The following is an 11,092-nucleotide window of genomic DNA, read 5'->3' on the forward strand; positions in this document are numbered from 1 at the left end:
TGCTCACCATGTGCCCAAATGTTGCCCTGCCTGCACTAACATGCATTGTATGTTATTAAGCTTTTTTTTCTTGGAGATGCGTGTCAACGATTACACGCATGTCTGCCAGCAGGCTGTATTAATTAGCATGGATGGAGGAACTGTGAAAGCTCCCTCAGTGGGCTTTTTTCCATCTCCAATGAATACCTCCCCCCTGGTTTAGCCTTGTGTAAAAAGCCATTTTGGGGGGAGATTACAACAAAATACAGTTCCATGTGAAGCAAAGAAGCAATGAATTAACACATATTCAGTGTCACGTGTGTTTTCGAATTTTTTTAAAATAAAATTTAAAGGGAAAGGGGCGATCTGTTTGATTAGCTCTTCAATTTGATTGATAGGTTGAGGCAGGCAGAAGTGCCACAAATGTAGAGTGCCTTGTTTGCAATCCCTGCAAGACCGGAAACATGTGCGTTACCAAAAGCTGCAATTGAAAGAAAATACAGGTCATCAGGTCATAGTCATCAGCCCTTATACAAGTGGAATGGGGAAACCGTTTGAGAACCAGCTTGATATAGTGGTTAAGAGTGGTGGGTTCTAATCTGGTGAGCTAGGTTTGTTTCCCTGCTCCTCCACATGCAGTCAGCTGGGTGACCTTGGGCTCGCCACAGCACTGATGAAGCAGTAATACTAGGGCTCCTTCAGCCTCACCTACTTCACAGGGTGTCTGTTCTGGGGAGAGGAAAGGGAAGGGGATTGAAAGCCATTTTGAGGCTCCTTCTGATACAGAAAAGCAGATTATCAAAACCAGCTTCTTCTATGGAAAGAGCACCATTTTAGTACAGTAAAAGCCATTTCTCTTTATGTTTTTCAGCTGAAGCATTGGCCATTCAGGCCAAGTTTCTCACTGCCTCATTACCAAGGGAAGACCCCTGCTATCATTTATCTAGGGAACTTGGCTGCTGTCTCTACTGCTTGGTTCTTGCTGGAATTCCTTTCCCACAGAGCTCCTCACAAATAATCCAGTGAGAATTTCATGGACTTTTCTCTTTCTGTTTCACATGTTCTGTATTTGCCGCTTTGCGCCAGTCTAGTACAATAGGGCATCTGCCAGGCCCACAACTGCATGAAACAGCTTTCTGTGTAAAAGAAGAAACCAATACTGACTCTGGACCTCATGGATCCACATCCTTTAAATACTGTCACAATTAACTGTGATTCTCACAGGGACAGCTTTGACTTGCATTTCAGTCTCACTTTTTCGGGAATTCTTTAGGGAAGTGACAGAAAGGAGAGCATTCAGGGAAGATGGAAGCAACCTTCTGCCAGTCAAGATTTGCTAGCCACCTCCTTTCACTGGTAGATTTAATACCAAATGCAGATTGCTCTTTAACATTCTCTTGGGCAGTACTTAGAGCTTCTTTGCACCATTAAGCTTAAAGCTGATAACCATCAGCTTTAAACTGCTGATAAACAGCTAAAGGTGGAATGGTTTTCTTCCAAGTGGTCAGCAAAATCATTCATTTCTCTGCCTAGAGAAGAGTTTTTGTGACTTCCCTATAAAGTTTCATGACCGTTCTAATGGTTTTGGATGTTCTTCCCTTTCTCTCTTGTTGGGTTTATTTAGTGAAAGGAAACCAGTAATGTTTCATTAGCATGTGAATGTGTCTGAGAGCAAATACATGAAGTGATAGGAGGAAGATCCAGTAGGGCAGAGAGGTATTTTCCCGTGCTCTCTAAGCATGTGGCGGCTGTTTTACAGCACAAATGAGGCAGTTTCTGCCACAATGCAGGATACCACAGGAGCTTTCATGGAAAAAGCCACCAAAACGCAGACGGGTTTCACCATGTATTAAATTCAGCTTTTTTCCTTTAAACTGGCCTTTTATCCCCTTGTCTATAACAGTTAACCTACATGCTTTACTTCTGCCTTTCCAAGAATTAGGTTCATCATGAATAAAACAATAGTAATAACAGTAACATTTTTATTTTTAAAAGAAAAAAAATAGATTCAAGCTTGAACCTTCCCGCCCTCCATTCTCTAGGTAAGCAGATTCAGGAAATGTAACAGTATTGAAGCTGCTGGCGCTATCACAACAGAGCTGCCCTTCCAATTTGAAATAAAAAACAGAGGCCAACACTTTCCAGCCAAGACAGAGAATGCAAGCTGTACTAATGACACTTTGAGGTGTTTTGATTATGCTTTTAACAAACAAAACGAAACCTTTCACTATCTCTTGTACTTTGAGTGCATGCCTTTTTATAGAAAAAAGAAAATCCTTCTGTGTAATTTCGTAAATGGATTTTGAGTATTTGCTGAAATTGATCTTTATGTAATATGTAGAATTATCAACTGTATTGGGGGGTTGTGGTTGATTTTTGATGAAGTTGGGGTGGGTGGGGCTTAATGTGTTATTGTTTACATTTGGAGTTGACTTTGTGACAAATTGTTATTGAAAGTGCAAGAATGTACGAGAAGCTAGAGGTGGAAGAAAGATTTCTAAAGTGCATTTTGAGTGAATCTCATAGGACAGGACTACCCCGTTGTTCAGGGGTAGTCAAACTGAGGCCCTCCAGATGTCCATGGACTACAATTCCCATGAGCCCCTGCCTGCCAAATGCTGGCAGGGGCTCATGGGAATTGTAGTCCATGGGCATCTGGAGGGCTGCAGTTTGACTACCCCTGCCGTAGTTTCTGTGTGCCATGAAAGGTATGAGTATCAAAACTGGACATTCTAGAGGAAGTCAAGGAAGAGTGAAGATATTTCTCAACTGGAATCAAGGGAGAGTGTCTGAATTAAAGGAACACCGTGTCGCCTCAAAGGAACACAGGAATGCATCCTTCTCAAGCCTGCGAATTGTTATGGATGATAATCTGATACACACTGTGTCTCTGATGTCACTGTTGTATCATTTTGATGACATATGGAGGACTGAAAGATTTCTCTTTTTGGCATCACCTTCTTGCCTTCCATTAGGGATATGAGAAGTGTGATAGCTATTGTTTTTGGCAGTTTTTCTGTTTCTCATTCCCTTTTTTTGTTTTGTTTTTTAACCAGTTTTAGCAGTCTTTACTCTTTGATGTGAGATTAGCTACAGTGCACATCGACTACTACAGGAACTCATAAATGGCACTTTCTTCATTTGCATGATATTTAACTTTAATAATTATGTGTACTACAAAACATACAAAAATTCTTGCCTGGGGACAAGAATAACAAAAAGGGATATACTCTGTATAAATTCTGAACGGTGTAATTTTGCCTTTTCCGTGGTTTGAACTGCTTAGCTTTCCATCTTAATAGGCAGGGTGGACATATGCCAATATACAGCCATGTTTGCAAAGTGCAAATGTTTGCAAATTTCCCAGTGGAGCTGAGGGGAATAAACTGCAATACTTAATGGGATTCAGCTGACCCAAACATGAGTTTATTGTTTACTTGGGATGAGGTGTAAATATTACCAGTCTCTGGGCCCAAAAAAGTGGATTTTAAAAAGTAACAGGATTGAATCACTGGAGCTTTGTTAATTCTCAGGTGACTTACAGAGAATTACAGTGAGATGAGGACATGTGCTTTATGCTCTTTTCTTCAATAAAAACTTTTATAATAGAGGAGACTTATCAGAATTTGGACCTGAGGACTTGTTAATGTTGTTTTTCTCCAGCTGTTTGTCTCTCAGTCTAGATGTCTTATTTCTTCAGCCTCTCCTACCTTCATGGTAGCACATCTTCACCATCTCTTGGTCTGGTCTCCATGTTGGAAGTAACCATTCTGTTCTCTCATCCTAACCCCCATGCTAATCATCACCCAAGTTTGCTCACCCTGACAAAGTCTTCAGGATTCCAAGGGGTGATGTGGTAGATATGAATCTGCTTTTGAGTTGGGCATGGCTGAAAATTGATGTCCATTAAAATTCACATCCTTTTACTTTTCTGCCCTACTGACATAAACTTCTGTTTAGATCATTGGTCTGAAAGTTTTGTCACCATTACTCAATCAAAATTGTAGAGCCTTGCTTAGTAGTTTGTGGGATGCTGGGATTTAGCTTCCAGAAAGTTGAAATCTTTGGTGATGAGTGACCTCTTCCCTTCTTCTTCCTTTGCCCATCCCCTTTTCAAGCATTGCTCTTGTTCATATCTTTTGAGCCATATTCAAGCACTCTGCATTGAGTTAATATTCTATGACTTCCATGACTATTTATTATTACATAATAAGGCACAACATGTCAAAGGGAAGTAAGGGCCTAGTAGAGCCTGAGGTTTCAGTTCTTTTAAGTCTTCCAGAAAAGAGAGAAACCTAACCTGGCATTACAGCCCTTTCTGGTCTGCCCACTACATCTGATTAAGCACCTGCACTTTAAGGAGGGCCCTGCTACCACAGATTTCTCTTTTTGGCCCCTTGGCCCAACTTGCTTACCACTGAAATCAATGAAGCCTGTTTTGATTGTGGATGTTTTCCACCCTAATTTCCATCCAACTTCTGTACTTATTTTTCTTCTGCACTCCTTGTGCTTCCTTCACCCTTTGTCCTTCCATTCAGTTGCATAATGTTTATGGACCCACAAGACCTCCTTTCTTGGCTTCCAAACTATGACTTTGCCATCAGCCAGGCCCACAGAGATATGGGACACTAACCAATCCGACCATTTACCTAGTCTTCTGCTGCAATCTGTTTAAGGTGGGACCTTAGAAGGTACTATACAAGATCCCCTAATAAAGCAATTTATATAACTCATGGGATCTAGAAGCTCTAATAACATTCTCAACCTTGCATCTTGTTCCTTTCTTTCTGTCAGTTAGAAGACTACGTGGTATTTTGTTGTGTGGACAAATTGCACATTACAAGCAAATGCATATTACAAAACCCTAACAGGATTTTTTTTAAGTTAAAACATGTTCAGGAAGCTAATGGCAGAAGAAAAGGGAAATCCCTCTCTAACTCAGAATTTCCTAGACTCATTTGTTACCATGGGATGTATGCCTATTCACAAAGATAAACCCTCTTCAAACCTTACAGAGGGAAAAACAGAAGGGAACTGAGTAAAAAAAACTAGCCTGCAGGGAAAGAATTTCTCCTGCCCTTAAGGTAATGGTAAAGGTATCACCTGTGCAAGCACCATGTCTGACCCTTGGGGTGACGCCCTCTAGCATTTTCTTGGCAGACTCAATACAGGGTGGTTTGCCATTCCCTTCCCCAGTCATTACCGTTTTACCCCCAAGCAAGCTGGGTAATTTTACCGACCTCGGAAGGATGGAAGGCTGAGCCAACCGGGAGCCGGCTGCTGGGATTGAACTCCTAGCCTCACGGGCAGAGCTTTCAGACTGCATGTCTGCTACCTTATCATTCTGCGCCACAAGAGGCTCTTGTGGCTGCTTTTCTTCAAGGCTGTGATGCAGACATTTTCATGTAACATAGTTTTTCAGTCACTATTAAGGAGGTGACATTTCAGGATGTATGTTATATGAATACCCTTGGAGTTTCAACATGAAAATATAATTAGGTGTTGCAGAAGCAGCCCTTATGTATAGGGGTGTATGTGTCCACAAGTCATATCATCTAAGGTAACTTGTAGAATGAGAGCTTCAGAATAACTCAGCTGCATGGGACCATCATTGCTGTACACTCTTGAATCATAAGCAGATAAAGTCTAGCTTCAGAAATCTTCACAGTAAATAAGAGTATAGTTTATGGCCTCCATAGGGATGATATGTATAATTGCTTCCCTCATGGCAACTCCTTTCCCCCTTTCTCAGCACACATATATAACCACGCTTGTCGCTGCTATGCGCTTCAGCCAGCTGCGCATCACTTGGATCATTCATCTGAAGCAAGGCTGCCATTTGGCCTTCCACTACAACTCTTCTGAACATGGGTTAAAATTCAGCTGCAACTTCTACTTGTGGCAAATGATTCCGATGTCGTGGTTTCGTGGAAATGCCCTTGATGGGTGTGTGTATGACCATCTGTGGTCCTCCTTCGGTAACAAATGATGATGATTCTGCATTAGGACTACAGAGCACAATTGCTGAAGTAATCTTGAAGGAACGTTACTTTAAAATGTGCTTTAGCCACTAATCTACAGGACTGTAATATCAGCTAAGTCAAATGTATGGTGACAATGTGCCTTTAGGAGCCTAGTCAAATGATCCAAGATGAAGGTCTATTTAAAGAATCTGCCCAGACTGCCTAAGTTTTGCATGGTTTATACTGATAAATACTGCAAATGGCTTACACAGATCACACTTTATCTTACAATCTGTTCCACTTATCACTACCTTTGGTTGTTTGCCGTGTGTGTGTATGTGTTGTACAGGAAACTTTTTCTCTGTGTGCAAAGGGATGCTAACATTTTATCTCATAATGTCCCTTGCTTAAGTTTCCCCCAAAATTCACCGTGTCCTTCATCCTCAACAGTGTCCTTCCCCTCCTGCTTTTTCATACCTGCATTTGTTTTTGAAGAAGTCCAGTTTTGTGCATTTTCTACCACTGAAACCTGAGTAGTTTCATATTTAGTTTTTTTCATGAAGGGAATGAGAGATTCTTTAAGACCTAGTGCAGCCCTAGTTTGTTCAAAATCCCACATAACTATTTTACACACTGAGTCAGAACTGTTAGTGTGCATAGCAGTGTGTATCTATATTTGTACATATTTAACTTAAAAAATTTTACCTTGAGCAATGGAATAATTTCTGCATAGGACACCTGTGATGAGCAATACAGGACAATGTGAGACAAGAAAGAGATAAGTAAGGACCAACTGCTCAAAAATCAAGTGTAGCAGATAACAAAAGATCTTGGCCTTTCTCTAAGCATGTGATTCTAGAACTAATTTTCATACAACAGCAAAAGAAGCCTGCTTTTTTGCTGGATTATAGATTCATTTGAGTTACTTAGAAAGAGACTCCCAGGAATTCAGTTCCCATTTGAAGAGGAAGGCAGGAGCTACACTCATTCCAAAACAGAACAATCCTTTTCAGTTTTTCTTTTCCTACTCTGAAAGTCAGTGTGATGTAGTGGTTAAGAGCAGCGGCCTCTCATCTAGAGAGCTGGATTTGAGTCCCCACTCCTCCTCTCCTCATGCAGCCAGCTGGGTGACCTTGGGCCAGTCACAGTTTCCTTTTGAATTCTCTCAGCTCCACCTACCTCACAGGGTGCCTGTTGTGGGGAAAGGAAGGAAGGCAACTGTAAGTTGCCCTGAGACTCCTTAGTATAGAATAAAGCAGGCTATAAAAACCAAAATCATCTTCTTCTACTACTAACACATCAGCTGCTACTAGACTTGGTGGGACAAAAAGACTATTCAAATACATTTCCAGAGAGATGGTGCCTCAAGTAAAGCCTCACATCAGTCTGGCTTTTCTCTTCTAGTCACCCCATATGTTATCTCTGTTCTTAAGATGAGTTTACATCTCCTCAGTTCTTGCATGGCTGCAAACTGGCCACCTTTTGTCTTTTTTGTTTTGTTTTTGTTTCCGGTAAGGTGAAATCTGTGTGAGAAGGCAGAATTTTGGGATTGATATTTTTTCTACGTGTTGCACAATCTTAGGGATTTTGTAATATTTTTGGGGACAAGTAGGAAAAAAAGTTACATGGTTTAAAATGAATCTATAAATGTATATATAAATATATATAAATATATATATGTATAAATGAAATCTCTATGGAAATATCTATTTCATATGAATGCAAAAAAGGGGGGGAAAGAAAATAGAAAAAAGCAGCTTTGTAATGTAAACAAAACTTCAGAGAGTGTCCCTCTCGTGTTTGTTAACTTGATGTGGCTGGAATATTCCAAAATCCTTCAGTATCTTTTGTAAGTGACTTGGAACTGTAAAGCGGTGTGATCGTGTTGGATTCTTTGTTCCAGTTTTTTGAAGCTGTGGCTGTGAACAAAATGATCACTGCTGAACTTTTATGCTATATTTTTGGGGGGAAGGGGTGGGAGAGTGGGGGATTGTTAGTTTTATTCTTGGTGTTTCAAGTGCAATAAAATAGCTACAAATTCCTGAGAATGGAAAACACTGGTTCTTACTAAATGAGTCCTATCTGGCTCTCATTTCTTTCTTGTGCTTTTGTGTGTGTTGTAGGTGGAATGTAAGCAGGCTCTGGGGTGGCAGCTTCCAACCAGAACCTGGGGATCCCCCAGAATTTCAGCTCATCTCCAGACTATAGAGATCAGGTTCCCTGAAGGAAGTGGAGAGTTGACTCCATGGCCTTGTACCCCATAGAGGTCCCTGCCCTCCCCAGGCTCCATCCCTAAATCTCCAGGAGGTTTCCCAACCTGGATCTGGCACCCCTAGCCTCCATCCTCCACCAGGGGCCAGGGGGGACCTGGCAACCCTATACTGGGCACCAAGTTGGCTGAAGGATTTCATCTTTTGGTAACAGGCTGCCGTGTTCTGAGAGAAATCTGTGATCACATCTACCAAGGCATACCTCAGTATTATTACTTTAATATAAAAATACACATAGCACAAACATATATGAAATCAATTCCCCAGTACTTTTACAAGAAATCATAATAAGCAAATGTGTATATCCTATCAGATTTTTAAAAAGTATCCCAAACTGCCAACATTGAATAGATAACAGAATTATCCCAAGTCAATTTTCAATGATATAAAATCAGATCTTTCAGTTTTAACATTGTAACATTGAAAATGCATTGGCATTTTACAGTGCAGTGGTGGGGGTGAGGAAAGTGGATTAGTGATATGGTATGAGATATGGAAGAGTAAGGATATCAGCCTTAATACAAAGTGCCAGCTAGTCAAAACCATTGTCTTCCCCATAACAACCTGTGGATGCAAAAGCTGGACTCTGAAGAAGGAAGACAGGAGGAGAATAGATGCCTTCGAATTATGGTGCTGGAGACAAAACCTGCGAATACCATGGACAGCCAAAGTTACCAACAAGATAGTTTTAGAGAGGAACAAACCAACTATATCATTAGAAGGCAAGATATTACGGCTAAAGCTCACTTTTTTTGGACACATCATGCGATCAAATTCGCTAGAAAAATCATTAATGCTCAGTATGGTCAGCAGCAAAAGGAAACGTGGTCACCAAAGGATCCACTGGCTGGACACGATCAAAGCCGACACTGGGTTGACCATGAACCAACTAAAAGAAGCTGTCAGAGACAGGGGTGCATGGCAGAGAGTTTCCTATAGAATTGCTGAGGGCCGGACACGACTGAACGGATAACATCATCATCATCGTCGTCATCATCATCATCATCATCATCATCATCATCATCATCATCAAGAGATTAACCCTTTTTTCACATGCTATTTTCCCAATAGAAGTTGATCCCACCCAGCCCCAGCCCCAGCTTCCCCTGTAGGGAAAAATGACAGATGCAAACACAGTAAAATAATTTTGCATGAAGTAAATAGACAAAAAAGATCAATATCAGATTTTAGCTGTTCAGAGCCAATTCACACCTTACATGTGTGTCCATGCCTATTCCTTTTGTGTGCAATTTGCTCAGGGGAGCTTCTGCAGTTGCTGCCTGATGAAGGAAAGCAATCCTTCTCCAAAAGACTACATACTGCTGTCAAGTGCTTGACAAATCTTTTTCAACCTCAAGAATGGTCTCTGGAATTTTGTCAAATCAATATATAAGAAAAGAGTCTTTAGCCCATCAGCAAATTCTATAGACCACTGTACCTATGGAAGGGATTCTCAGCAATGTTGTACGTGGCTATCTAACAGCAACCCCTAAATAATAATAATAATAATAATAATAATAATAATAATAATAATAATAATAAACAGACATATCAGTCTCATTACACTACATTTTTGAGTTTCCAGTCTTTGTTGTTGTTAGGTGCGAAGTCGTGTCCGACCCATCGGGAACCCATGGACAATGATCCTCCAGGCCTTCCTGTCCTCTACCATTCCCAGGAGTCCATTTAAGTCTGCACGTACTGCTTCAGTGACTCCATCCAGCCACCTAATTCTCTGTCGTCTCCTTCTTCTTTTGCCCTCGACCGCTCCCACCATTAGGGTCTTCTCCAGGGAGTCCTTCCTTCTCATGAGGCGGCCAAAGTATTTGAGTTTCATCTTCAGGATCTGGCCTTCTAAGGAGCAATCAGGGCTGATCTCCTCTAGGACTGACCGGTTTGTTCGCCTTGCAGTCCAAGGGACTCGCAAGAGTCTTCTCCAGCACCAGAGTTCAAAAGCCTCAATTATTTGATGCTCGGCCTTCCTTATGGTCCAACTTTCACAGCCATACATTGCAACTGGGAATACCATAGCCTTGACTAAACGCACTTTCATTGGCAGGGTGATGTCTCTGCTTTTTAGGATGCTGTCTAGATTTGCCATAGCTTTCCTCTCCAGGAGCAAGCGTCTTTTAATTTCTTTGCTGCAGTCCCCATCTGCAGTGATCTTGGAGCCCAGGAAAATAAAATCTGTCATTATCTCCATTTCTTCCCCATCTATTTGCCAGGAATTGAGAGGGACGGATACCATGATCTTTGTTTTCTTGATGTTGAGTTTCAAGCCAACTTTTCTACTCTCCTCCTTCACCCACATCAACAGGCTCTTTACTTCCTCTTCACTTTCTGCCATTAGAGTGGTATCATCTGCATATCTGAGGTTGTTGATATTTCTCCCTGCAATCTTGATCCCAATTTGTGACTCCTCTAATCCCACCTTTCTCATGATGTGCTCCGCATACAAGTTATATAGGCAAGGCGACAGTATACAGCCTTGCCGAACTCCTTTCTCAATTTTGAACCAATCAGTGATTCCATGTTCAGTTCTCACTGTTGTTTCTTGACCTGCATATAAGTTTCTCAAGAGACAAATAAGATGCTCTGGTATTCCCATCTCTTTAAGAACTTGCCACACAATCAAAGGCTTTAGCATAGTCAATGAAGCAGAAGTAGATGTTCTTCTGGAACTCCCTAGCTTTCTCCATGATCCAGTGTATGTTGGCAATTTGATCTCTAGTTCCTCTGCCTCTTCAAAATCCTGCCTGTACTTCTTTAAGTTCTTGATCCACATATTGCTGGAGCCTAGCTTGTAAAATTTTGAGCATAACTTTGCTAGCATGAGAAATTAGTGCAATAGTGTGGTAGTTTGAACATTCTTTGGCATTG

At 41.2% G+C, this 11,092-nt stretch overlaps 1 protein-coding gene across 2 annotated transcripts in view; it reads left to right on the top strand.

The window, feature by feature from the left end:
* CAMK2A (calcium/calmodulin dependent protein kinase II alpha) overlaps positions 1-7,662 on the top strand; it is a 258,280-nt gene extending 250,618 nt beyond the window's left edge. For both annotated transcript variants that reach the window (XM_077326579.1, XM_077326580.1), the window contains one exon: positions 851-7,662. In XM_077326579.1, coding sequence (XP_077182694.1) covers positions 851-854 — 4 coding nt within the window. In that variant the 3' untranslated portion in view covers positions 855-7,662. The remainder of the gene's footprint in view (positions 1-850) is intronic.
* The last annotated feature ends 3,430 nt before the right edge of the window (positions 7,663-11,092 follow it).

The sequence above is a fragment of the Paroedura picta genome, chromosome 3, assembly GCF_049243985.1.
Source record: "Paroedura picta isolate Pp20150507F chromosome 3, Ppicta_v3.0, whole genome shotgun sequence".
NCBI classification, from domain to species: Eukaryota; Metazoa; Chordata; class Lepidosauria; order Squamata; family Gekkonidae; genus Paroedura; species Paroedura picta.